Source organism: Trachinotus anak, unplaced genomic scaffold (assembly GCF_046630095.1).
Source record: "Trachinotus anak isolate AG129_WGS33_773 ecotype Australia unplaced genomic scaffold, CSIRO_AGI_Tana_v1 ptg000012l, whole genome shotgun sequence".
NCBI lineage: Eukaryota > Metazoa > Chordata > Actinopteri > Carangiformes > Carangidae > Trachinotus > Trachinotus anak.
The window spans coordinates 9,061,194-9,088,269 of NW_027273863.1; the positions used below are offsets into that span (position 1 = coordinate 9,061,194).

Consider the following 27,076-nt stretch of genomic DNA (forward strand, 5'->3'; position numbering starts at 1 on the left):
TTCACACTTACTTTTCAATTATTTAATTCAAAATGTAATAGTGTAAAGGTTAAAGCCACCAAAAATGTACTCTTAAATCGGGACAATAAAAATAAATTCTAAAATTCAGATACAAAGTTTGGTGGCAGAAGAAAGCAATTCCTTTTCACCCAACATCCCAAAATGATTATTTCCTCTTAGTGTCTACTTTTGCATATACTGATGTGCTGTACTGTTACTTGTATAAAAGTTCCCACATGAATGCAGGAAGATCGGTGCATTTAGAGACATGTTGACTTAAAACAATACACTGTTTAAAAACTAAAGGGAAATAGCTTTATTCTTTGATAAGGGCTTACTGTCGGCTGGCCAGCAGGTGGCGCTAGGTCACAACTCTTCAACTGTGCTCTCAGATTCTCCCCGCCTAAGGCTTTGACACTGCCATGTTTAGTGTGTAGGTGGCCTTTCAGCTCCTGCGCTACCTTATACATGGAGATAGCAGCAAGTTAACTCATGGTTTGGCCCCAGCACTGTGAAACAGCAAAACTTCAACCTCAAGTACAAACTCTAGTGGACACTCGTATTTCATGACAGACAACAGCAAGTTTACTTACAGCAATATCAGTTTATTAAGACATTCATACAATTCTGGGGAAGAGGAAATCTGAAAAGTAGTCAAGGGGGAGGGGGTAAATAGCAATATACTCTGGTAAGGGTAAAACCACATGTCAGCAAAATATGGCCAACCAGTGAGGAATTCTGATAGAGCAAGTGGGATAAAAAATATGATACATTTAAATTAACACATTCACAAAAGATAACAAAAAGCAAGTGAATCTACAGTATAACATGACAAGTGCCTCTATTAAGCAGGCCCACGATACATCGCACATATGTTAGCATAACATAATTTGCAGACTTTATACAGCACTTATACCTTTTAGTCCACAAGTAAGTTACTAAATGGTGGAGAACATCGAATACACGCATCTTAATTGAACATGGAAAGAAATACCTGATAAGGACCTTAATGTTTACAGACCCCATGGCTTTGTAGCTCCAACCAGCCGTCTGTCGAGGTTAGAATCTACAACTGTCCGAGAGGGACCAACATTGAAGTCACCTCGCTTTTAACACATACCAAAATTCTGATCCAAGGTTTAGCATTGAGAAGTTTTTTTCCCCCTCGAATAATAAGCACAATGCAAGTGGACGATCGCTATCACTGCGTTAAAAAAAAAAAAAAGGAAAGAAAATCTCAGGGCTCAAATCAGGTCAGCCACATTCATAGGCATCTCCTCCACAGTTGTATTGTAAAACGTCTCGATGTCCCGAAGAATCCTCTTGTCCTCCTCAGTGACGAAGTTGATAGCAACTCCTTTTCTGCCAAAACGGCCACCACGACCAATTCTGGAGAGGAGTGAAGACATTAGACTCTCACAGGAGACTACAGTGCACATTTGGTGCAATATATGGTTCTGACTTACCTATGAATGTAGTTCTCACGGTTTGTAGGAAGGTCATAGTTAATGACCAGGGAAACCTGCTGGACATCAATTCCACGAGCCTGAGAAAAAGAAATGAGGAGTTTTAATTAGATTCAAGTCTAAGAGACTGATTATTAGAACCTTGTGCGCATGTTAATGTCGCCCGCGTATAAGTAATAGATTCCTACATATGAAGAACCCATTGTGGAGCACGAGCCCTAATCTCCCAAAAGTTTAGACTGCTTGGTCATTTTAGGACTGTTGCAGGATTAAGAACATTTTGGGTTTTAACTTTACAGCATTTGACATTTCTTATATTGCCCATCAACAACCCCACCCCCCCCACCACATGCCCCTTTTACTAACCAGAAGATCAGTTGTGATCAACACTCTGCTTGAGCCAGACCTAAACTCCCTCATAATGACATCACGCTCCTTCTGGTCCATATCACCATGCTGTGAACAGAGAATAATTTTAGTTAGGAAAATGTGCCGCATTAATAAAAAAGCAAATAGGGTATTGTTCTAATGCAACAGCTGCAGGGAACAGACCGTACCAGAGCAGAGACTGTGAAGTCTCTAGCGTGCATCTTCTCAGTCAACCAGTCGACTTTTCTCCTTGTGTTGAGGAAGATCACAGCCTGGGTGATGGTGAGAGTCTCATACAGATCACACAGGGTGTCCAGCTTCCACTCCTGGAGATATCAATGAAGAACAAGAAGTTATGCACTGTCAACTAGAACTAGTCCCAACAAATCATAGTGCAACCCAGTGGAGGGGCAGTCGTCATCAAGCAACTATTTAACTCCATATTCAGAGGGAGCAGTTGACAATGTAACACAGGATCTTGAGGCGAAGGACACTGGACATTAAGAAAGAGGTCCCTCCAAGCCTCATTTCCGACACTGTGCTTTTAATCTCCTTCCCTGGTGTACCCATGCTTACATGGCCACATGAGCTAAACCTGTGAGGCTTGGCTCCTGCAGTTTCAGCAGGGTGCTTTAGAGAGAAGGGAAATGTACAACTTTCATCGAAGTATGAGGATACACCAAAAAGTTGAAGCTTGCTAAATCTTACTGAACAAAGTGTTACCAAGAAGCAGACCCACCTCTCGCTCCACATTTATGTAGAACTGCTTGATACCCTCGAGGGTAAGCTCTTCTTTCTTAACCAAGATGCGAATGGGGTCTCGCATGAACTTCTTGGTCACCTCCAACACATCTGCTGGCATGGTGGCAGACAGCAGGACCACCTGAAGAAAATACATTACAAGCTACCATAAGACTCAAGAGACTATGACAAAGTCAGAATTTGGTGCAGAAGTTTCATAAGTAAGACATTTAAATGCAGACCTAATTGTGGCAGTGCACCTTGAGTAAGAGGCCAATGAACATTAAGAAAGAGGTTCGACCACATCTCATTTTCAGTACAATGCACAATAATATCCTTCCACGTAATAATCTGCTAGCATTATTGCATAAAACAGATAAAATCTGGATGACACAATTATAGCAGACTTCTGTTAATGCAGAAGGGAATCATATTTAATTGTTCAACTGTCAGTATTGAGCCTGTATCCAAAAGATACTTACCTGAATGTTTGTGCTCAGTTTCTGGAAGATCTCATAGATCTGGTCTTTGAACCCTCGACTCAACATCTCATCAGCTTCATCCAGAACAAACATCTTGATCCATTTTGGGGCTACACAAGAAACGCTGGCTTAGAACTCACAAAATAAAGTTCAAATAAAAACTTTCCTGCTGAACAGGACCTGTGATACTTACAGAGATGTCTCCTGTTCAGCATGTCGTATACACGTCCTGGTGTGCCCACCACTATGTGAGGGGCCTCAGCCTGGAGCTTCTGTATTTCGCTACGGAGATTGGTCCCTCCGATGCAGGCATGACAGGTTGCCCCCATATAGTCACCCAGAGCCAGAATTACCTTCTGGATCTAATCAGGGGAGACAGGAACAAAGACCAGAACACTATTTCAGGATAATGTGGCATGTACAGAATGAAAGGACATGCAAACTCAAAAGTGTAGAATAACTGTTAAAAGTGATCAGTAAAACAGAAGGAACTCTCCATTTCAAGAGTCAGTCCCGAAAGATGGTATGCCATCATATCACCCAGTTTTCCACAGCAACACAAAGCACAACAAATTCAGTGAAGCCACATCACCTTTTAGACCAATGCAGCCATGGACAGAGACTACACCAATCGTAAGAGGATATTTTGTTTCAAATTTTCAGAATTTTGACAAGTTAAAAAAATGGTACCTTAGCACTTGAATCAGTGTCCTCAATATGCTGCCTAGGTCTGAGACACTGTTGAGGTTATCGTGACCTCAGGTACAGCATACCTGCTGAGCCAGCTCTCTGGTAGGAGCCAACACCAGAGCCTGAGTCTCCTTCTGCTCTATGTCCAGCTGCTGCAAGATAGAGATGGCAAACGTGGCCGTCTTGCCGGTGCCTGACTGGGCTTGGGCAATGACATCATAGCCTAATGGCAAGGGGACAAAGATTATTATCTGTCATCAAAGATTTATTACAAACTCAATCATAACACAGAATGTGAGAAATACAAATTCAGAAGTTTGTCTCTGTTAGACTGACCAAATGCAGTAAACACAGAACATTTCTGATATTACTGAATCAATCAATTTTAGGAGTATTGAGTGATCAGTGGGAAAAAAAGTTATCCCCATTAATGGGTAAGTCCCGAAAGATGGTAAAGCATCATTTCACTCAAACATTAACGATCCTCTTCTGATTAAGTTTAGTTTCTGTACCTTTGATGCACGGAATGATTGCCCTCTGTTGAATGGCAGATGGTTTCTCAAAACCATACGCATATATTCCCCTGAGAAGAGTCTCCTTCAGGTTCATATCATCAAAGTTGTCCGTAATCTCATTCCAGTTGCTCTGAATAAAGAGAAACAACAGCTTGAGAGTGAAGTAAGTACAAACATTCAATGATGACCATTTAACACTGCAAGAATCCACTTTATATCCTTTAATGGTGCACTTACCTCGATGACACCATCAGGCTCCATTCCATCTGGCCCCCCATGGTCTCTATCTCTTGAGCTATTTAAGTGACATAGGTCAAAATTTCACTTGAAGTCAACTGTGAAATCATACACCCATCAGAAAGAAGGACAGAAGTCTTGAGGATAAATTACACGACACTGGCGAGTGCAACCAGCGGTCCTTCCCACCACGTGTCGTGCCATGAGAAGGCCAACTTGTCAACAAAGTCAAACCGCTTCCAAAAAAAAAAAAAAAAACCCTCATATTTCGCATCAACTTTAGGTAATTAACACGTAAACGCTACGTCAGCGGTGCAGGGAGCGGGTCCACGGTGGGCCGGGTCACGCCCAGGGTGTCTCGTTACTTCGCGGGGCGCACGTGTCAAATTCCACGGGTGAGGCTCAGCCACCGGCCCCGCAGAAAAAAAAAAAAAACCCCGTTATGTAACCTCGGGAAGGATCCGGACCCACTCCCACACCCACTCTGGTTTTACGTTAAGCTGGATATCAAAAGCTATAACGTCTCACACACACACACATTATATATATACACACATACATATATATACGTGTTCGGCAGGTCTCAACATGGAGCTCTGCCTCTCCCCCGGTTAGCCAACATGTCGGACAGTTGGGCCTGTGCTGCCAACGGAGGCTGCTGCTGCCTGAGAGCTAGGCCGGGCTGTTGCCTGCCCTGACGGTTCTTCTAATTGAGACGACCACTGGTCACGACAGCAATAAATCATTTCAGCAATACATACCGGTACACATGCGTTTTACGTTAGCTACAACAAAAATGAGTCATTTTCAATCCAAATTGCTTTTAACGGTATTTTGGAACCGCGGTGTAGCTGGGCAGCTAACGTCACAAAGCTAACTGTTAGCAACCAGATCGCCCTGACAGCAGTTGGGGCCTAGCTAGATAGATAATAAGTAATTCGGCAACATACAGGGTGCATACTAGGGCGATGCGCTTAACTACACCCTAAACACTGAGTATTGTTTTGAAAAAGTGACCGAAATGTGAGATTTTACCTGTTGTAATCAGCAGAATCGCTAGACATGATCCGTTCCCAACTTCAGCATGCGACTGGAAAGATCGCTGATGGCGATGCCAACTGCCTTTATGCAGCCGGACTATTTTCACTGATGAACTCAATGCTCATTTTCATTGACTGAGTAGTCTCATTTTGCCGAATCAATGTTTGGATCACGCTACATTTCATTCGCTATCTGCTATATATAAACGTATATGTCAATAACCGATAAAAATATGAAAATTGTTTCAGACTATATTTCTCAGCGGAGGGATATTGCAGTAATGACTGGTGCTTCGGCTGCTACAGTGTCCCTGACAGGTCAAAACTCGGCCTGACAAGGTTGTGCAACATTTTTTAGAGAGGGTTCGTGTGAGGCCGCTGCATGAGGTGTTCATGAAATGAAATGAAATGAAATGCATTAAGAACAAATTTGACAGACTGAAAGAACAGATTTAAGTCATGATAATAAAAACATTTTTACTTGGGAGGAGGTTTAGAAGAGGATATGCAGCAGTGAATGTAGTGTTTGACATATTTTACCTGCATTAATAAGTTGTACTTATTAGGCAACTTTGTGGTAAAGCAGTGAGTGAGCTGCTAGTCACAACTGTGGACTGGTTAATACATTCTTTCTTTCAGTCTCCACCCATAGTAACTGACAAGTATACAATCCCTCTGACTTCGGTGTGTATCGCACCAGGTAAAGCAAAAAGCGACTATGTACATTACATAAGCTCAAGAAACCTGATTGCACAGACAAACCTGTCTTACTAATGATTGCTTTTTCAGTTGCTGTCAAAAGTCTTTTGGCAGCACTTTTGAAAAAACAAAAATCTGGGTAAGGTTACCACTTGAGTAACTCCAAATTAATGTCATTAAATTGCCCTTTCCCTCCAGTCTTCTTTCAGCCTCTCATTTCCACACTGATCTGTATCACACTATAATATATAGTATATATAATATATATTTTATGTTTTGATGATGTATTTAATCTTGTGGATTCTCTTTTATGTTAAGTGTTTAATTAAGCCCACTGTGGCCAATTAACAAGACCACACTCTTTCTGCACTGCCCTCTGTTCTTCAAGTCCTAAGCATCTGTGTCTCTATAGACATCAATTGATTATTGTTTTTGTATGAAACACTTGACTTCTTTAGAGTCCATTTTACTGTGGCTGGGTCTGAAGATTGTCCCTTCTACTGTTTCCACCCCTGTGTGGGTGAACTTCACTTTGATCTCTGAATGGAAAAACCCCGTCTTAAGTTGGAACACTTTGTAAAACTGACACTGTGCCTGAGCTGTCGGTTCCTCCCTGCTGCAAAGCTAATTTTATGATCAGTTCTGCTGATCTGTATGTCTGTCTGTAAACTTCCATTACTAGGCTTTGTTATTCAAGAACTGTACTTTACGTGAATGGGTCCATTCTATGCTATTTTTCATTCCATTACATTTCAGAGGGAAATATTGTACTTTTTACTCCTTCTGTCTATTTGGCAGCTAGTTACAAGTTTCAAGTACCAGGTTTTCATCCAAAACATATCAACTTCTTTATGCACTGTTATAAATTAAGTTACCCCCCATAATTAATTCGACCTCTATCACAGCACGTTGTACACAGTTTTAGTTAATAAATAACACACTAAAAACAAAATTTTGCATACTGTATATTTTTTATTCTGGATATTTAAGTATATATTGATGATATGATATTCCTGCAATGTCCTTCAAAACCATCAAATAAGAGCAGTTATGTTTCTTGCATATAACAACAAACCATCCAAGACATATTTCGCCTTTACTCCTTAATCAGTATTTCTGAGTGTGCAAAGAGAATGTTTTTGAAAATGAGTTGTTTTGCCATTAAATACAAACAATGTTTTTTGAATTTCAAAAACGTTAACTTTCTCCTGTTCTGACACCAAAACAGAACAATGGAGGGTATTTGGATTCTAATGCACAATGGTGTAGTAGTTGGAGAAGAGTTCCTCTCCTGCTGTAATGTCTCTGAGTGACACAAGGACAACACACCGCAGAGGCCTCTGCGTGTCCTGGCTGTAGTTGACATTAGGGAGATACCGGTGGAGCTCCATGGGAAACTTGTCGGGCACATCATACTCCTGGTAGCACACATTAGCAGGAAACTCGTTGGAACAGTTGTTCACATACTGACCCACAGCAAGTGGGTTTTGTGGAGTAGCTGTCAGCCAGCTGGTGTCACTCATCATGAAGGGCCCTATTCTGTCCCTGCCACTGCAGGACTTGAACACCATTTTGGAGATGCCTCTGTCATTTCCATCAATCAACACACCATCAATACACCTGAATACAAAAGGGTTTCTGATAGACTGGAGAAGAATAGGCTCATAGGCTTGATAGACTGTACCAGGGTACATGGCAACTGTAGCTCCTTTGGGTACAAATCCTTTGGTGACAAACACCCCAGTTCCTGCAAAGGGCAAAGTGCTAGGCTGCCGGTCAATGCAGAATCCCAGAGACTGCAACATGGCATCATGTCCACATGTTGCACTTCCTGCATATTGCTCCTCTTCACTTGTTACCTGTCTGAGAAAGTGAGTTTGAGCTGCTCGTAGCTCCCCGTGATTAGCCCCATGACTCCTGAGCAGGACTCTGAAGAGCCTCAACAGGCTCCGTGAAACCTCCTCATCTGGGACCAGTTTGTCTTCGGAGAGATCCGTCACATTACGCAGAGTTTTCTCGTTTTTAGACAGATTCAGTACAACCCAAGGCACAAATCTGTGCCTGTACGACTTCCATTTGTTCTGAAATCTTTTTAGGGCAGCTCGGAACATCCAGAGCGACAGGCTGGCAGACGGGCACAGAGGAATCAGCTTGTTTTCATGATTTCCGCAGGCACTTCCGACAAGTTGCTTCAAAATAAAAAGAACAGCCTTGTTAAATTATGCCAATCTGTTTAAATCTTTGCACTTTGATGGTGTGTTACGACAAATGGGAATCGCATACTATGTCTTTTTTTTAGAAAGGGAACAAGTTAATCCTTTAGTATTTGGTATCATTTAGAAGCGATTAATTGTGTGCTTTTATTGTGAAGAGTGATACTTAAACCGGAAAAACCTTTTATGTGACTTGAAAAACTTTACACGCATAAGCCAGCTGGATGGGAGGAGAGGGAGTCGGGCGAAGACAAACATGGTGAGAAATGACTCTTTTATTCTGGTGCCGTGATTCAAATGTAAACAGTGCTCTCATACTCAAACTATCACTTTGTGTTTGTTAATATAATAAAAAGAACTGTGCGAATGAACTTATATTACCTTCATATAATGAAAACAAACGTGGCTCTCTTCGTTAGCATTAGCCAACTAGCTCACGGTAAGACTAGCCAGCTCGCCTAGTTAGCTAGCTAAGCTTGCTATCATTTAAGACAGCTGACAAACAAAATTACATAATCTGGAAAAACGTTAGCTAACAATTGTTGTCGACAGGATTTAAGACTACATTGCTTTTTCAGTGTTATGATAATTGTAAAGTTACCGGCCTGGTAACACACTGAAAGTCGGTCACTGCTGTCAGGATCGTTGCTAGTTCCCTTACTGCTGTTATTTAAATGTGTTTCACCATGGTGCAGTGTTTATGTAGCTAACAACTAGCCTCTTCTTTGTGGTTTCTATGTGACATTTCGAATGGTAAGAGTCCTGCAGTCACATGCAAGTTATTGTTTATATATTCGTGTTCGCCAATGATAAGTCTAGTTATTGCAGTAGTAGTACTAGTTATAGTGAATAATTGCGTTTGATTGTGTTATTGTTGTTCCTCACAATAGTCTAATCGTGTATTATTGCAGCAACAGTGTTGTTGAGTTTTGTGTATTGTGTGCTTGTCTTTGTGCAGAACAAGCTGAAGTCCTCACAGAAGGATAAAGTTCGCCAGTTCATGATTTTCACACAATCCAATGAGAAGACTGCACTGACTTGTCTGTCACAGAATGACTGGAAACTAGATGTTGCCACTGACAAGTTTTTCCAAAATCCAGAGCTCTATGTTTCAAATCTAAAAGGAGCCTTAGACAAGAAGAAGCTCGAGCAGCTGTACAACAGATACAGAGGTATTTAATTGTTATTAATAAAAAACACTTTTCCATTTGGCTGTGAGTTAATAATCACTCTTCATGCTTGTACCCCTAGATCCTCATGATGACAGCAAGATCGGCATTGACGGAATCCAACAGTTCTGTGACGACCTGGCTTTGGATCCGGCCAGTATAAGTGTCCTCCTCATAGCCTGGAAGTTCAGGGCAGCAACGCAGTGCGAGTTCTCAAAACAGGAGTTCATGGATGGCATGGCTGAACAAGGGTGAGAATGTATTTTTTAGACTGTACTAACCAGAGAGAACAGAACAAATGTTCTTCTGTACTGAAACTGCTGCTCTGGTTTCTGTGAAGTGGACTTCAACATTGTAAACTCACAGACATCAGGAACACATGCAACTATAATTCAAATAGTGACTTAATTTCAAGTAGGATTTCAATGGATGAAAGAAACACACATCTAAAATGCCCCTCAATTGTGATACTAAAATCACCAGACGTCACATGTATGTATTAATTCAACAATGCTTACTCTATAATCCCTTGGGGGTTGTTTTATGAACTTTGACTTAGTTGTGTTAATCTGGAAACTATGCAGTGTTTGTAAACATAGTCATTTAAACTGTATCCTGTTAACATGTATATAGATCCATACAGCTTATTTTAATGCTGAAATATTGTAGGTTAACATTAAGTTTATCAAAAAATGTACCAGTGTGGAGGTTCCAAGTTTTGCTTAGAGATCCCGAGTAAGCCAACTAGTTACTTCCTGTTTGAACAATCAGCTATGTACGCACAAATCTTAGTAATTGCTTAATTTTAGACCAAACAAAGATTAATGTATATCACTGGAAAAAAAAATTCTCTTTGTCCAGTAAAAACTAACAGTTTGCTTTATATTTCCTTAGGTGTGACAGTATAGAGAAGTTAAAAGCTCAGCTGCCAAAGATGGAGCAAGAGTTAAAGGACCATGGGAAATTTAAGGACTTTTACCAGTTTACATTTAATTTTGCAAAGAATCCTGGCCAGAAAGGTTTGGGTAAGTCTCTTCATGTCCATCATACTAACTTTTTTCTTTTTTTGTGTGTGTTTTTATGCAAATTGACCCCTTTTTTTTTTTTTTTTTTTTTTTTTTTTTTTTTTTTACAGATTTAGAAATGGCAATTGCATATTGGAATTTAGTACTGGCTGGAAGATTCAAGTTCTTGGACTTGTGGAACAAATTTTTAGTTGTAAGTTAATAATCACACCCAAGACTATCCTAGAAATGCAAATATTCTTACTGCTTATTTGGTTGCTTTGTCCTACAACTTTTTCAGGAGCACCACAAAAGATCAATTCCTAAGGACACTTGGAACCTCTTACTAGACTTCAGCGCAATGATCACAGATGACATGTCGAATTATGATGAGGAAGGTTTGTACCGTGCTCACAGTCCGCTGTGCGGAAACACCATCCTGCAGTTGTTCCCTCCCAACCTTTTAAGAATGGTTTACACAATATTGAAATGTCACTGTTATCTATTATCATGTCTTCATCCATAGTGAAGTCAAGTTATTCAATTAGTTTTGTTTGCTTGTTCAACAGGAGCATGGCCTGTCCTTATTGATGACTTTGTGGAGTTTGCACGGCCACACATCGGGACCAAAAGCACTGCGGTTTAAGGACTGCTCTCACTGAAGGAGCATCCGTGTGAGTTTTCTACAGAACAGAGTGCAGTGAATGGAGGACAAGGGGACCACACTGAGCTGAGAACTATGTTGCCTTTTCAACCCTCAGGACTGAAATATTTTACACAGCAGAGACTTTATATATGTGTGTGTGTATGTACATATATAAAAAAGGCATATCTCTTTGTTGGTCAGCTAGTCGTGGTTTGGAACTTTTATCTAAAGTATTGGGCACTCAAGCCAACTAAAGAGGAGTCACCATCTTTGCCCATGTGGTTGGGCTCAAAAGCAGGTAGATAGACACAACTTTGAATCGTATTGCAAAACTAGAGGGTTCGCGAGGGGATGATGGTCTTTAAAAATTGAATTTTAACACTTGTGTGCATTCCTGATTTTGCTTTTGTTTTACAATACGTTTGTGTGTGACAAGTCAGTATAAAACATTGATTGTAATTTTTTAAGCATAATGCTGTTTGTTTAAACACAAATGTATAAAGATAAAATAAATGTTTCAATTTGGTATCTTTAAAGTTGCCAGGCCTCTGTGCATTTCTGTGCTTAAAAAAATTTACATTTATATTTATATTAATATTAATATTTATTTATTTTTATTTATTAGATAATGAATACTGGAGGTTGTTATATTTGAAGGTCTGTGTAGGTTCCTTCATAAAATTGAATAGTGGTTTGTGTTAAATAAGGTCAAACACTTTCCAAAAATAGAAGTTGTTTATTCCTTTTGCTAATGATTTTGTCGAGGTCATGGTTTATGACCAGTGGGTAATTTGTGCCCAACTAGTACAGTTTTCCTTTAAGAAGAAGATTGTGTATAACTTAAGTTTGAATCTGTAAGTAGACACAGATATTAAACTAATTTGAAAAAGTACTTTATAAGAGACTACACAAATGTTATATCCTTTAAAGGATAAACGGCCATGTGGGCATATTGGAATTGTAATGCTCACCATGAAATAATCGAGCTGTTTTTCCTATTAACTTAAAGGAAATGTGGTTTTGGGCAGAGGTGGACAAAGTACACAGCTCCATTATGTGAGTCAGAGTACATGTATGTCAGATCAGATATTACTCCACTACAAGTTAAAGCTGTCCAATCAAATTTCTACTTGAGTTAGAGCCCTGGAGTACTTGTTTTTAAATACTTAACTATTCACAATTACTTTTTTTTAATGTCAAAGCATTGTTGTATTTGTGTGTACAGTGCATTTACAGACCCTAATGACTCTGAAACATCTACTGGACAGACTGATTTATTGTAGAACCTTTAGGAGAAAAACAAACAATTGAATCAACAAAAGGACACAAGGAGGTTCTTTGCTTTTACTCTTACAAGAGTACAGCACCGTGTCAGAGCTGACTTTTGCTTCATTATCTGTTCTCTCATCCTTGCAAATAGACCTACTATGAGAATATGCAGGGAAAAAAAACCAGAAATCTAATTTTGATTACTACTCACCCCTTTTGCTTTGTTTGACATTAACTGGCAGAATCTCTAGAAGCAATCGCTACCAAATTTGTGTCTTAGAAAACCTTAGTTCCAATTTATTCCATAGTGCAAGGTCCCAGTGAGGCATTTTGCTGTAGGCTTCAACAGATTCATGAATCTCATAATGAGTCTGAACAATGTCCTGAGATTTAAGGATATCCTTGGGCCGTGTTGGTTGAGTTATGCAAAAAGAAAGCTATTGGATATATGTATTTCAAAATTATATGACTGTCAACAGAAAAAGAACATGTAAAAATCAAGATTGACATTAGACTATTTCCTAATGAAGGTTTCTGAGACTTCAGCCTTCTCTTCTGTGAACAGACGGAATTCTTGAATGAAAGAAGAAACAGAGGCACTAAGAATTAAAATTGTACTCATCTGGTGGGAGGACTAACATTTTAATTTGAGCGCATAATTATAAGTTTCAAACATTAACAAGTGTTTCAGTCGATGAGGCAAGAATTTCATGACTCTACATCTGTGGTTCACAGCTGGTATGTGGACTCAATCCTCAGGAAAGATGTCTGGGTGACAAAGCAAATTGAGAAACTGTTCAATATTGGAGGAGGTTTGTGCTCCAAGCGCCATCCAGTTACATCGTTTTCTGTTGTGTCGGCCCCAGAGCCTTGGTCTTGTGGACTGTGTTTTGTGTCTCTTGTAGGTCAAACCATTTTCTCTTAAATGAAAATATTTCATACTATATTTCTATACTCAAAAATCCAAAATTATATCTAAAATATTACAAGAAAAATACATTCAAGGCTGCTGGAGGTGTCTTGTTTTTAATTCACCATTAATAGCAAAACGGAGAAAACCCACGGAGACACACAGAGACAGAGACATAAACTTTCATACAAATAAATGATCCCTGTATTTGTCAGCCGGTCTGCCTGCTGGTATGACTGAACTTTGATGGTGACATGATGAGAAACTAACATGACCAAAAGTGCCTGATGTTTGTGTTGGAGCCTTGGTAATAAATGACAGCTGGGGACAGTCTGAATCTTTGTGTTGAGTTTTCATCCACAGGAATTTCCATTAATAATACTTTCTCATTTCTGCCTAAACCCCATAGATTTCCGTTGGAGTGAAGGTCCTGCCTGGGTTTTTGATTTTGTTGCCAGTTGTGTCTAAAGTTTAAGGGAGAGTTGTGAAAATGCCTCCTGCACAACCCTCTGGATTTGTGCAGTCGGAAATGCGCCGGACACCCGGCGATTTCTCTCTAATAGACTATTTGAAACCCCACAGTCTGATTGGCAGGTTGATGAATATTTTCTTGGTCTTTGCTCTGCCACGTTGTCAGAGGGCATCCCAACACAAGGCACTTGAGCAGCGTTTAAAACAGCTACAGGCTCTGGTCCAGCACTACGCCCTGGATCCGCCTCTGTTACTATGGCGACAAACACACCTGCAGCACGACAGATAGGACAATGGCGCCGACCCATGGATGTATTATAAGTATTATAAGACCTTATAATACATCCATATATTATAAGTATTATAAACTGTTATAAAACATCCATGTATTATAAGTATTATAAGACCTTATGATACATCCATATATTATAAGTATTATAAACTGTTATAAAACATCCATGTATTATAAGTATTATAAGACCTTATGATACATCCATGTATTATAAGTATTATAAACTGTTATAAAACATCCATGTATTATAAGTATTATAAACTGTTATAAAACATCCATGTATTATAAGTATTATAAGACCTTATGATACATGGATGTATTATAAGTATCATAAGGTCTTATAATACATAATACATCTTATAATACATCTATGTATTATTAGTATTATAAGTATTATAAGTATTATAAAACATCCATGTATTATAAGTATTATAAGACCTTATAAAATATCCATATATTATAAGTATTATAAATATTATAAGTATTATAACTATTATAACTGTTATAAGTATTATAAGTATTATAAATATTATAAATACCATAACTATTATAAGTATTATAAATATTATAAATAGTATAACTGTTATAAATATTATAAATATTATAAATATTATAAGTATTATAAAGTCTTAAACCGTGCTGGTGTGTACGCTGTGGTCTCGCGCCGCCTCCCCGTGGCGACAACGTTGAAGGGCACGTGCGGTTGCTAAGGGCAACAGACAACAGACAGACAGCGGCAGTTACAGGGAAACTGGAGACACGGACATCTGCAGCTATCCGCACTTACACTCCGTGTTATTGTTTTGAGACTTCGCAGAGGCTTCGTGCAGCAGCGCAGGAACATGTCGAGCCTCCCAGATACAGTTTTACATGAGCTCGGCTGGGACGAGCGCTTTGCTATCCCCGAACCCAGCGCCGGAAACAAGGCCTTGATAGAGGAGGTGAGTGGGAGAAAGTTTAGCCCATTCATTATTTCTGGTAATTAATGGTAACTGAATAATTGAAAGCACTGCGAATTTACCTATCGTACTCAAACTAGCTTAGCGGGATGCTGGGGATTTGAGATGACTCTAAAAGATCACCAAGAATTTATAACTTACTTTAACAAACACGACAGAGACGCTGAAAATAAAACAATAGAGCTTTCAGTGTTTCAGGCAACTGGCTTGATAACTGTGGTCTACTGGTTTAGCCACATGATAGTTTTATTTTATTTTAGTTTTGTTATGCTTTATCATCTGGCCCATCCCACTTGGGATTACCACACACAACTGAAGTTACAACACATATATAAATAAATATAAATATAGGCCCACATCTGTTACAAAATGACCAGATGCGTTACATAGATTGCCAGACAAGAGGGTTTTTTTGTAGAGATAAAATACAAGGTTTTAAAATTTGTGCAATTTTGTTCTATGGTTTTTCTATTACAAAACTTTTACATTTGTATATGCTGACTTTATACATATTTGCTTTTTTCTATTTTATCGTCTGTTTATACTGCACTAATGACATGTTTAGTGATGCCTGTTCTGTCATGACAAAAGTTTGCAACTGCATATAGTAACTGACGCCAATTTTAGATGACTCACAAGAACAAACATGCTGCAGATGGTATGTCATGTATGTTATAACTATAATCTGATGACTTCCTCAACTACAGATTCATAAGAAAGAGATGGAGTTGGTGCAACTGGGAAATAAACTCGAGAGAAACAAGGATCAAAAGCAGTTAATGTCTGAATTCCTCAAAAGTGGTAAACAAGAGCTAAAAAACACTGAGGTAGGTTTATCAGAATAAAATGTCTATTTATCAGGTATCAGATATCAGATGTGCATTGCTTCTGGTAACTGGGTTGTCGTCACAGTGTCAGGATGTGTTGCTTATTTCTTGTTTTTCTGCACTTAGGCTCTGTTTAAGGCCAAAGAAAGAGAGGAAGAGTTGGAGAAACACCTCACAGCCCTTGCAGAGAGAGAGACAGGTCGCATGGCACAGGAGACTACCAAGATGGAGAATGAGCTCCGATCTTTAGCAGAGAGGAGAAATATGCTAGAGGTCTATACCGTTCCAAACACAACTACAGAAACAATGCAACAGTAGCTGTTGGTGCCAAATTGCTACTTTAAATGTACTAACCTTTTTCCATATCCTCAGAACCACATCTTCAAAACCAAACAGAAGCTAGAGGAGTTTAGGAACCAGATGAACTGGGACCAGCAGACCATGGATGTCTTTCTGGAGGAGTCAGCACGCAAAGATGAGGACACAATGGCCATCATCAAGTACGCCCAGCAAGATGAACAGAGAATCAAGGTGAAGAGAAAAGGCCTGAATGAATCAACAAGCTCTACACTCTCTTTTCAGCAGCAGTTACAGTCAAGCTAACAGCTTTATAATCTCTCCTCACACAGTCACTTACCCTGGCTATAGAGAAGAAAACACTGGAAGCCAATGAAAAGCGCAAAGCCCTTGACAAGGAGTTGACTGAGACTATATCTGCACAGGTACAGCAAGAAAAAGCTGCACATTGTCACTGTTTATGTGGCTGATTCTTGTCAGTCAGTTAGAGATGGATAAGAGAAACTAAAGTTTGCAATTGAAATTGAAATATACATCCCTCAGGATGTCTGCTAACAAATGTGACAATGTAGCCCATTGCATTCATATACATCAATCACCTTAGCACCAAGAAAATAGTTATTTTGGAACAAAATATGTATCAGGTTTGACATCAAAACAGTCGATTGTGCAGCATTTAAATCCCAGAGCATTATACTGAATTGCTTAAGTATAAATTCAGATCTGTATGATATTGTTCTTGACTACTAGCCCTGTGGGGGTATAAGCATTACACAGTATCTTTGAAAAATACTCCCCTGCTTTTTTAACAGATTGCTTTAGATAAGACCACAGAGAATTTGCAGCAGGCCCATCTGGAGACACAACAGCTCATCCACCAGTGGGAAAACACCATCAAGCAGATGAAGCAACGTGATGCTGAGATGCAGCAGTGTGCTCTGGTAAAGTCTGTGACCTTGCACTTCTTCTGACAAAACACATACTGACTCAAGCCAGCGCATATTAACTTCTGAACAATAAAAGCCGTCAGAATGTGAATGCACACTGAACCTTACACTCGAGTAACGGCCTGTGTTTGTATTCCTATCGTGTCCCTCCATCCATCCAGCAACTTGCTCAGGCCAACCAGAACATAAGGGAAAGGAATGCCACCATTACAGAGAGGACGCACTTGCTGGATACTCAGAGGAACAACAACAGGGAGACTGAGAGGAAGATATCCATAACCAACCGACAGTCTGTAAAGCTGCGGCACGATTTGAAGGAGCAGGAGAATAACTGCAGGAGGCTGCAGGATGAGGTCAGCTTGTCAGAGGACTTTGGCCATAGCTGAATGTGTGCTCAATGAATGTTACAGTTCATTGCATCTGTAATCCATCTTTATATAGTAAGAGTGAGTCAGTAGATCCCCATGTGTCTTGCAGCTGGATAGTTGCAAGGGCACACTGGACAGAGCAATGTCTGATGTGGAGTCTGTGACGTCCAACATATCCAGAATGAAGAAAGACATCCAGGATAACAACAACAAGTGAGTGAAATCTTAGAAGGTGTCTCTGTCAATAAATAATCACTGTAGTGATTTATACACAAGCTCTGTCTGTATATGTGTGCGTTGTAGACTCAAAGAGGCCAGGGCGTACAATGCTGCGCTGGGGGAGAAGCTTAAAGTTGTAACTCAGACCACCCTTAATGAGGAGGAGAGAGCTGCCCAGATGGACCAGTTTCTTAAGGATGAGGAGCAGGCTATCAAGGTGAGCAGCCTGACCATCCTGAACCATGAACTGATTATTTGCTGTTAGCTTTATCTGATAGTTGTAGTAGTAGTCTTTCAAGGGCACAATTTCCACTGGGTATTGGGAGAGGGGCATTTTCCCCCTCACTTTTCACAATATCTTTTTTTTTCAATGCGCTCAAATTCCTCTGAACTTTGTCATCTTACCGTCCAGCCACCATAATCCAGTTGAGATAAGGGCTGATTTGATAAAGGATGCCAATACATGCCCTCATGTGTTTTCTCTCTGCTCACACCAATAAGCTTTATGGCAGCTGTTTGGCCTTTGTGAAGTCATTTTGCCCTGGGTCTCACCTCTCAGGCTTACAGGGCTCCATACTGTGATTTGTGGAGGTTGTTGGGGCTGTACGTGGCCTGACAGGAAGAGCTGCAGACACTACACAAAAACACTAATATTGCACATTAATATGAGACAGTGGCAAATACAATATTATCTACCCACAAAACTAACTCTGAAACTTATGGAAGTGTAATGCATTCACTTTAGAAAATAAAAATCTGCAGATTTTAACTAAATGTTATCCCAGTTGTTTTTTTGTTTGTCTACCATTGTGAGGTAATTTCATGATCCAAGATCTTTTCATCATGCTCTATTTATATAAAATCATTGAAATGCAGTGAAAAGCTAGTTTTTTTTCTTTTGGTTGAAGACTTGAAGCCCCCAACTGGTATATATGACAAAGCCATTTTATATTGTGCTGAAAATGAGATAGCTTTGTGCTGTAATACTACTGTGTAACCCTGTGTGGGCCTGTGCTTTGTTGAAGGAGCTGGATGTGCAACTGCGTGACTGCAGAGTGGAGCTGTTTCGTCGCAAGGAGCATTTGCAGGCTCTGAAGACAAAGGTGAAGGATTCTGTTGGCCACATTTCAAGGAGCAAATCCACAATTACCAACCTGGATAGCCAGCTCAGGAAACTGGAGGAGGACTTAGTAAAACAGCAGATGACCTTAAGTGGGCAGGCAAGCTTACCAAACACACTCACACAAATATAACTAACTACAATTGCACAACCAAGCTTTACCCAGACGGGTGCTAAGTCAGCAATAGTCATATTTTCCTCTCACTTTCCTGCATTACAGGACTCCAAGGTCATCTGCCTGGGTAGAAAACTGGCACGGATGCAGGGTGACATTCACTCAGATGAAAAACAAATCCTGGACACGAAGATCACTGAGTTGACCAAAGCCCTAGAAGAGAAGAAAAAGACAGCCAACATGCTAACCAACACGCTCAAGGAGTCTGAGGTCAGTCTTACTGCTCGTTATCTCATCGTTCGACAAAATGAGTAATATTACTTCTCACACGTGTGTGTCTCTCTCTCTGACAGGATGACATTCGCTTTTTGAGGAAAGAAATTGAAAAGTCAGAAGCTCAAAAGAGAGATCTGATGGAGAAGGTAGAGGTGTTGATGCTACTCTCTAATACCAATGAAAAGGAGCTGAAGACACTCAGACTCAGGAAACAGGTAACTTACTGATGTCATCACAGGTATCGTGAAATCACCTGAGTCGCTGACTCATTCCCCATTTAGCTGAAAAAGTTATTTGATTGACAGAAAGTTAACTGAAGGCTACACTGATGATGAAAAATTATTCTCAAACATTTGTTTTGTTTTCCATGTCATTGTAAATTGAATAGTTTCCCTTATTTTAACTGTTGGTCAGACAAAATGAGGTATTTTAACATCCTGTTATGGACTTTGGCTACTTTTGCTGAAAACACATAAGGCTCCAACTAGTCTGCCTTTTCTTTTTTTTTTAAATTGACTCAAATTTTTTTTTTGTGTAAAATGTTAATCACAGTTTGCCAGAGCCCATGGTGAGATTGTTAAATAAGAAATGACTAAATTAGTTATTATTAAAATTGTTGTTGATTAATCTTTTTTCTTATTATTGGCATTTTCTAATTAATGAAAGAATATCACTAGATAATCTGATAATAAGAATATGAATTACTTGCAGCTTTAACTCACATTTCAGTACGTTCATGCAAGCTTGCCAGGAATCTTCTGGCACACATTCTCACACCCACACAGTTATTTCTGGCTCTGAGGCACAGCAGCGCTTTGAACTAAATGCTAACATCAGCATGCTAAACTGCTGACAATGACAAAGTGAACATACTGATGCAGGTACAATGTTCAGCATTGTAGTTTAGTTATGTTGTTAGCATGTTAGCATGATAACATTAGCTAATTAACACAAAACACAAAGTGCAGAAGACACTGATGGGAACATAATTAGTTTTGCAGGTTTTTGGTTTAGGCCAAAGTATTGGAATAATTACAAAGTTTACCTGATGGTGGGAATAAAGGAAAAGTCAGAGGATCACCAACATCAGCTAGATTCTTACCATGAATTTCAGTACAAAATTTCATGGCAATCCATCCAATATCCATTTGAGATATTTCAGTCTTAACTGAACAGACTGACATTCCCAACCCTGGAGTAAGGCTGATAACAAGGCTTTAAACCTTTTTAATAAGCACATGGATGTGGATGCAGTCTTCCTATCTTAACTTAAGACTTAACTGAAGCGTTATATGAAGTGCCTGTAACACGGCCACTGAACATTAGTGCAGGTTGATTGATTTCAGGAATAACTTATGTCAGTGTTTTGACATGTTAGATTAATTTTACACTAAAAACATTTTATGTAATGCAGCTAAAAGAAAGTACTCTCTGTATTAAAAAAAAAACGATCCCAGGCAATATGATGTTGACCTTGTGTTCCTCATCAGGACAGCATGGTGGAGCATAACATCATGAAGATAGAGCTAAAACGTAGGAGAGATCTGCTGTACAACAAGAGGGACACTGTGCTGTCTTTGGAGAAGAGGAAGCTGGAGCTGCAGAAAGCCATAAAGGAGAGGGAGGATGAGATCACGGTCTACAGAGAGATGCTCAGCCAGCAGCTCAAGATCAGCGAGCAGGAGAGACAGAGACTCAGGTAAAAACCCCAACTGTTACCTCAGATCTCATGTACATGCAACTTTGCTTTCCATTGTGTTTATATTGTTGACATAACAGTGTTACTGAGTCACTTTAGCATCCTTTCAGAGAACATCATCTAATTCAGCAACTGATTCTGTTTCAGCGCTGAACTGAATGAGAAACTGTCCAAGGTCGACACGATGAAGAAACGTTTTGAGGTCATTACACTTTCAATGGCAGCTCCAGAGGGGGAAGAGGAGAAGTCACAGGCTTACTATATCGCAAAGGTGTGAGGTCTTCACACACACACACACACACACACACACACACACACACACACACACACACACACAAACACACACACACTATCGTGTCACATGCAGAGTCTTCTGAAGCTGACCGAAGTAAGTTTTGTACCAGCACTTTGAATGGCTGCTGCTGTGTGCTTTTCACCAGGCTGCACAGGAGAAAGAGGAGCTCAAGCGGAAAGGAGACGGTCTAGATGCTAAAATATGCAAGATGGAGCTGGAAAATAAAGCTCTGGAGAACACCATCCAGCTGTTCAACAACAGTAACTCAGCATTTTGCAAATCCCTCAACAAAGTAAATGAATCCAGTACGTATGACGAGGTAGACCGAATGACACTAAACCAACAACACAGTGGAGGAATGAGGAATCATCAGCAGGATGTTATTTGATTTATGTCTGTTTTTTCTCTGCATCACAACATAATTCAGATGTCTTTTCTTTTAGGTCCAGAATACCAGGAAAAGCTGAAGTTAGAGGAGCAGCTGAGGGCGGCTGAAGAGACACTAAAGTACAAGAAAAGACAGATCGAAGAGCTCCAACAGGACTTACAGGTTACTCCTGTTCATAGCCGGTGTTTAGCAGACTACTAAACAAAAGCAATTAGTCCCCGACTACTGAATACCTCTACTTATCACAGTTGATGTCCCATTACACTTCTCACAAAATATGTCTTCGTGTTGCCTTCAGAATACATCCTGTACACATTTTAAACACCTTAAACTATATTGCCAACCCATTTTTATATCAAATTAATTGCCTAGTTCCCATTTATTTTCATTTTTGTTCATAATAGTAAATAATAAAAAGTAGACAAACATAATTGTCATGTTTATCTCCATGACTAAAAGTCCAAATATCGTTTCCTCTGGAGAATTATGATTTTTCTTGCGTGTCATGTGGATGTTTACAGAACGTTTTCAGTTTTGCTGCCTAAATGAAATAATATTTACAGTAAGGGCATTGAAAATTGATTGATCACCCAAATTACCAAATAAATTAACAAATAAATTAAATTAAATGAACTCAAATGTTCTGGTTTCCCCAGAGTGCTCTTTGGCCATTTAAATAGACTGTACAGGAAAAGTCTGTCTGTGAACTTTCACCAGTATAATGGAGGTGAATGGAATTTAGGTTGTGGTACAACGTTAAAAGACATTTAGAAAAGCCAACAGCAGCTTCTCTTTCCAGAAACAGTGCCACTGTTAATATCAAACACAATGTCTACAGATTTCATGAGGAAATAGTCCTTATAAAAACTGCTGACACTGTGGTCTGTGGAAACTACCCACCCACACTCAGCCCTCAGCCTCATTGGATAAGGACTCCTCCTCTTGCTCCTCCTCCTTCTTTTAACGTGGCTGTAACATACTGTAACCCAAAAATAACAATATTAGGAGATCGAATAATATATTAAACTTAATGCCATCTCTTAATGCCTTTTTTAAAAGTATATGCGTACATAGAGAAATCTGTGTGTTAATAATCTCAATTTACACTGTATGAAGACAAAGTTTGAATTTACCACCTGCTGGTACAACGTGGTTCACAAAGATCAATTTAGCTAAAATCAAATCAGATAAAAACAGGAAGAAAATTTCAACAAAAATATAATATATCTTTAAAGCTCATGACATACACTTAAATATTTTATATATGGCTTCAGGAAAAGAAAACTGAACTGGACTGAATACAAATCCTGTACCACATGTAATACTGTGGGAAATAATCTGAAACTTTTCCTGCTTTCTTTCACTATATGCGCTTCATTTATTATTTTTCATTATCTTCACTATCTTTTTAAAGCACCCCCTGCTCACTTCATTCTTTGTTCTATAGTTCACATCTCCTGTTAGTAGTGCTCCTGTGAGAATATTAGGTCAAAAAAAAAAAAAAAACTCTCAGCACCACTCTATCTGAGTCATCCAGTGAAACTGACCGTGCATGAATCGCTTTATCTGTGTGCGCTTTGCTTTTGTTTGCCTCACCTGTGAGTGTTATTGTGTGTCGCTCTCCATTTCCAGGGCATGAACAATACCTTGGAGAGTCTGCTGCAAGACGAGCAGTTGGAGAAAGATAAGATAGAGCACAAACAATCGCTCATCAGTAAACTGAACAAAGAAATTGCTTCCCAGCAGGAGAAGATTGACAGGGCAAAGAAACAGGTTTGTTGTCCTCCTGCACCAGTTTGAACAGCCACACTTATCTTTCATTTTTGCTACAGTTAAATTGCTTGGAAATCAAGCTGATTTGTTTCTTCTTGCTGAGCACAGCCCATGGTAAACTGCACATTATGCACCAGCAGTGAAGAGTGAACAAAGGAGGAATGTGTGTGTATTTAGTACAGGTGTCCTGGAATACAAACCTTTATTAGTGTTTGTTGTAGTTACATTTTAACCTTGTATTGTCCTACTGTTTGGCAGAGCTCAAAGCTGACCAAAGAGATCCGTTCAGCAAAAAACACCAAGACTGAGACTTTTGAAGAAAAGGACATTAAGCTGAGGGAGTTAAAAGAATTCAACAAGAGTATTGATAAGATGCTGAATGAGGCCATGGAAGACAAACCTGATCTCAGATCAGTGCTGGAGAAATACTTCCTCCAGGTATACAACAGTTTGCATTGAATTGTTTTTATATTAAGCATTTATGTTCAGCATTGAGACATGATTGGCTGTGCTGTACTGTCAGTAAAGGGGATTTCAGTGGTTAAAGTGGCTTTAACTTGTTTTGTTTGTGCTGTTTCTCTCAGGCCAATCTGTCTCTTCCATCTCCTTCTTCCACTCCCACCAGCCACCGGAGCTCCAAGACAAGCTCTGCCCGCAGCTCTGGCTCTCTCAGGTCAGACTCTCTCGATGAAGCCTCCTCTCCAGGGTTAGGGTTAGGAAAAAGAATTATACACAGGGAAGATGATTGAATACTGAAGTCTATTGTTAATAAGGCTGAAAAAGTCTCGCTCCACACTCTGATTGTGAAGAAAGAATTTCTGAATAAGATAAGATTTCTCTGTGTTACAGGTCTCCTGCATCCTCAGCCAGCAGCAGCCCCAGGGCCTCTGCACTTCATTCCCCCATGCTGAAGACTGTGGAACTGGGCTTGGATCTGACTGTGGATGCTCTCACCACCTCCAGACGTTCCAGCTCTGCAAGCAGCAGCAGCAGCAGCAGCAGAAAGTTAAAGAACCCGTAGTTGCACAGAATAACAGTATCGCATTATTCTGAAATGTTTTATTTTTTTCGAGGTTGAGGATAGTTGTGTGATGTCATACTATTGATGTGTTAAAAAAACACCTGTTATTCATGATCTTAGTGTTATGTTATGTTTGTGACATCAAGACTATGGTTGCTTCACTCTGTAGTTATTATATTTATTCCTGTAAATGTAATAAAACATAAAAACTGCATTATCACAGAAAAGATTGGGTGTTCCCACAATGTGTAAATAGACTCTAAGCAGATTGAACTTTGAAAGAAACATGATCCTTGTTCCTCTCTGACTCAATGACATCTCATTGAAAAAGTAGCCACAACTCTGCCACAGCTCATTTTTGGTTGTTTTAAGCTAAACTGAAATTTTATTCAATAACAAAAACCACTTTGTGGGAGCAACAGCAAAAATCTTTTTCAGTTCTTTCTCTATATTTCAAAAACATATTTGGCCACTTAGAGGCTGGTGAAGTTTGAATTTCAGTGGTAAATAATAAAGCTAATCACAAGATTTGGAGGATCGTGCTTGACAGGATATGGGTTTTATTTTGACAGGGTTTTTTTTTTTTTTTGCCTCTGCTTTCTGCATGAGGTGCTCCAGCCCAAACATTTCTTTGCGGAACATATGTATTGTTGTTAATAGGCCACACCTTTTCAATAAAGGTGTCATTTCCTCGTACAGAACAAAAGTAGCCAGAGGCTCCGTGGGAGCAGAAGGAACACATTCCTACAACAGATTTCACTCTCTTAAAAAAAAAAAAAAACATAAAAAACCAATAAAGCTTCAATATGCTGCTGCTGATCCTGTTTTCTGGATGTTTGGCCTCATGTGCTGCACAGACAAGTGAGTACACTGACAGAAATCACTGGAAAATTTAAAGCTGATCCTTTTTAATATGTATACTTTGAGTAAATGTGTTAGGCTGATTTTTTTTTGTAAGTTAAACTGCCTCTTTTTCAAATGTCTATCATTCATGGTTATCCAGCAAATGTTCCCTCCTCTACTGTGGAGATTTCAACCATGACAACTACTCCACTTCCACATTTAATCCAGACAACAACAGTCAGTCAAATGCCTGATTCAGTAAACAACAGTAAGTGCATTTTAAACTTATGGAACATGATTCACCTTGAGGTCTGACTTGATTTTGATGAGTTTGAATTTATGCATCGGTCTATTTGTCCCACAGCCTTGGCAATCCTTCAGACAGCTGTTAAGTCCAGTCTTGAGCTGGATGAACGCACAGCCGCTCTGATCTTACACGAGGTAACTCACTAATCTTGTTCACAAAATGACTCTCATGTCCAAACAGAGTTTAACCTTCAATCCTCTCTGTTATTCTTTTGATAAAAACTAATTCAGTATTGACTGTGCTGAACACAGCCTGACTGTGTGGTGAACCGGGACCTGAATATAACGAGTTTAAAATGATTTGTGTCTTTCAGCTCTACAACATTATCCAGAGGTCTGGAACAAATCTGAGATTCACTCTAAATCTAAAGAACATCACCAAAGTCTGAAACCGTCTCACATCACTGTTTTCTGTGTGTTTGCTCACTTGTTTCACTGGATTTGAAAAAAAAAAATAGGCCTTTGAAAATGTTATCCTCTATAATAGGCTGCTATGTGGATAAGAAGGACCTTCAGTGGTGTGTGTGGTTTTTATGTGTCTAATTTTACTTTTGGAAATACCCCAACAGCATAGCATTAAGTTGTTCATTGGCATGTTAAAGAGGAGACACGCCAGAGAGAAATTTAACTGCTTCGGTCCAGCAGGAGATAACACTCGCACACAAACTCTCTGACTACGCAGAATCCACCTCTGAGCTTGTCATTAGTGACAACACAACCTGTTTGTGTGGCAGCAAGTTGTAAAGCAGAATTACTCGAGTGTGTGTGACTTCCAGTCTAGTATACCTAAACAATTAGATTAAAGCAGAAAAATCTGAAAAGTCTGAAAAGCCACTTACTCATTTGAATTCAAACAGTCATTTAGGTTCAGGACCAGGAAACCGACAAATATGAAACCACAGTTAAAGCAAAGTGAGCATTTAGACAGACATTCAAGGATTCAAGGGATGCTCATGTTACAGATGACAAGTTGGACAATAAGAAAGACACATACATAAAAACACACCCTCAGTCTGTGCCTAAACGTCAGCCTGTGTGATGAGAAAAGAAGACAGACTGCATGTTTGTGTGTGTCGCTTAACGTACGTTTCCTGGGTAAAAACTGTCGGTTAAAAATCATAATGAAAATAGACAGGATGAAGCCAAATTCAAAAAGCAGAAAATGACTTTTTATACATTTTGAAAAAAATATATATTTTTGGTGAATAAGACAATAACAAATCAACAACATTGTAATAATAATGAGTACAATCATAAACAATAAAGAATTTTGAAGGAATTACAAAGGAACGTTGTTTGGCATGTTCTTGATGCAGTTCCTCTTTGAGCAACCAGAGGGCAACATACACTGATGGGCCCCAACCCTCCTCTCACCATCCACTACCTAAAACAAAGACATGGACGTCGTTT

At 39.4% G+C, this 27,076-nt stretch overlaps 5 protein-coding genes and 4 non-coding genes across 10 annotated transcripts in view; 3 read left to right on the plus strand and 6 right to left on the minus strand.

Annotated features, from left to right (window-relative positions):
* The window catches only part of LOC139629263 (uncharacterized), a 35,172-nt gene that overhangs the window by 3,467 nt on the left and 4,629 nt on the right, over positions 1-27,076 (plus strand). The gene's annotated exons all lie outside the window — the stretch shown is intronic.
* eif4a2 (eukaryotic translation initiation factor 4A2) lies at positions 585-5,684 on the minus strand. Its single transcript, XM_071491788.1, has 11 exons — positions 5,536-5,684; positions 4,501-4,558; positions 4,261-4,393; positions 3,832-3,971; positions 3,252-3,420; positions 3,059-3,168; positions 2,575-2,718; positions 2,024-2,161; positions 1,833-1,922; positions 1,467-1,546; positions 585-1,389 (listed from the first exon to the last, which is right to left on the minus strand). The coding sequence occupies exons 1-11, from the start codon at positions 5,562-5,564 to the stop codon at positions 1,245-1,247; spliced, it is 1,236 nt and encodes a 411-aa protein (XP_071347889.1). The 5' UTR covers positions 5,565-5,684; the 3' UTR covers positions 585-1,244.
* On the minus strand, positions 2,297-2,480 carry LOC139629938 (small nucleolar RNA SNORA81). Its single transcript, XR_011693079.1, has one exon. It is a non-coding gene; the product is annotated as a small nucleolar RNA SNORA81 (small nucleolar RNA).
* On the minus strand, positions 2,821-3,002 carry LOC139629939 (small nucleolar RNA SNORA81). The gene has a single exon (XR_011693080.1). It is a non-coding gene; the product is annotated as a small nucleolar RNA SNORA81 (small nucleolar RNA).
* Positions 3,526-3,600, minus strand: LOC139629940 (small nucleolar RNA SNORD2). The gene has a single exon (XR_011693081.1). It is a non-coding gene; the product is annotated as a small nucleolar RNA SNORD2 (small nucleolar RNA).
* LOC139629941 (small nucleolar RNA SNORD2) lies at positions 4,145-4,218 on the minus strand. Its single transcript, XR_011693082.1, has one exon. It is a non-coding gene; the product is annotated as a small nucleolar RNA SNORD2 (small nucleolar RNA).
* Positions 5,837-9,045, minus strand: setd9 (SET domain containing 9). Its single transcript, XM_071491790.1, has 2 exons — positions 8,834-9,045; positions 5,837-8,428 (listed from the first exon to the last, which is right to left on the minus strand). The coding sequence occupies exons 1-2, from the start codon at positions 8,837-8,839 to the stop codon at positions 7,490-7,492; spliced, it is 945 nt and encodes a 314-aa protein (XP_071347891.1). The 5' UTR covers positions 8,840-9,045; the 3' UTR covers positions 5,837-7,489.
* Positions 8,465-11,807, plus strand: dcun1d1 (DCN1, defective in cullin neddylation 1, domain containing 1 (S. cerevisiae)). 2 transcript variants are annotated; one of them, XM_071491791.1, is made up of 7 exons: positions 8,465-8,711; positions 9,411-9,624; positions 9,704-9,872; positions 10,516-10,646; positions 10,757-10,839; positions 10,927-11,023; positions 11,195-11,807. In XM_071491791.1, the coding sequence occupies exons 1-7, from the start codon at positions 8,709-8,711 to the stop codon at positions 11,269-11,271; spliced, it is 774 nt and encodes a 257-aa protein (XP_071347892.1). In that variant the 5' UTR covers positions 8,465-8,708; the 3' UTR covers positions 11,272-11,807. The 2 variants fall into 2 exon arrangements, with proteins under 2 accessions (XP_071347892.1, XP_071347893.1); XM_071491792.1 differs by lacking the exon at positions 8,465-8,711 and adding an exon at positions 8,791-8,891.
* Positions 14,836-26,952, plus strand: ccdc39 (coiled-coil domain 39 molecular ruler complex subunit). Its single transcript, XM_071491781.1, has 23 exons — positions 14,836-15,154; positions 15,880-15,999; positions 16,126-16,272; positions 16,372-16,530; positions 16,629-16,721; positions 17,109-17,237; positions 17,405-17,596; positions 17,721-17,824; positions 17,915-18,047; positions 18,856-19,050; positions 19,171-19,335; positions 19,419-19,556; positions 20,832-21,040; positions 21,188-21,311; positions 21,481-21,640; positions 21,779-21,885; positions 23,356-23,496; positions 23,755-23,934; positions 24,081-24,169; positions 24,346-25,378; positions 25,521-25,628; positions 25,725-25,801; positions 25,981-26,952. Exons 1-20 carry the CDS (start codon positions 15,056-15,058, stop codon positions 24,515-24,517), a joined length of 2,856 nt encoding a protein of 951 aa, XP_071347882.1. The 5' UTR covers positions 14,836-15,055; the 3' UTR covers positions 24,518-25,378; positions 25,521-25,628; positions 25,725-25,801; positions 25,981-26,952.

Excerpts from the sequence above, each read along its gene's own strand:
- dcun1d1 (XM_071491791.1), top strand. Across the intron at positions 9,625-9,703 it reads GCTGTACAACAGATACAGAG|ATCCTCATGATGACAGCAAG; the intron begins GTATTTAATTGT and ends TTGTACCCCTAG. Across the intron at positions 10,840-10,926 it reads TGTGGAACAAATTTTTAGTT|GAGCACCACAAAAGATCAAT; the intron begins GTAAGTTAATAA and ends CAACTTTTTCAG.
- eif4a2 (XM_071491788.1), bottom strand. The coding sequence starts at position 5,564 with ATGTCTAGCGATTCTGCTGATTACAACAG. Across the intron at positions 3,972-4,260 it reads AATCATTCCGTGCATCAAAG|GCTATGATGTCATTGCCCAA; the intron begins GTACAGAAACTA and ends CCTTGCCATTAG. Across the intron at positions 1,390-1,466 it reads CGTGAGAACTACATTCATAG|AATTGGTCGTGGTGGCCGTT; the intron begins GTAAGTCAGAAC and ends ACTCCTCTCCAG.
- ccdc39 (XM_071491781.1), top strand. The coding sequence starts at position 15,056 with ATGTCGAGCCTCCCAGATACAGTTTTACATGAGCTCGGCTGGGACGAG. Across the intron at positions 16,722-17,108 it reads CTGAGACTATATCTGCACAG|ATTGCTTTAGATAAGACCAC; the intron begins GTACAGCAAGAA and ends CTTTTTTAACAG. Across the intron at positions 19,336-19,418 it reads ACACGCTCAAGGAGTCTGAG|GATGACATTCGCTTTTTGAG; the intron begins GTCAGTCTTACT and ends TCTCTCTGACAG.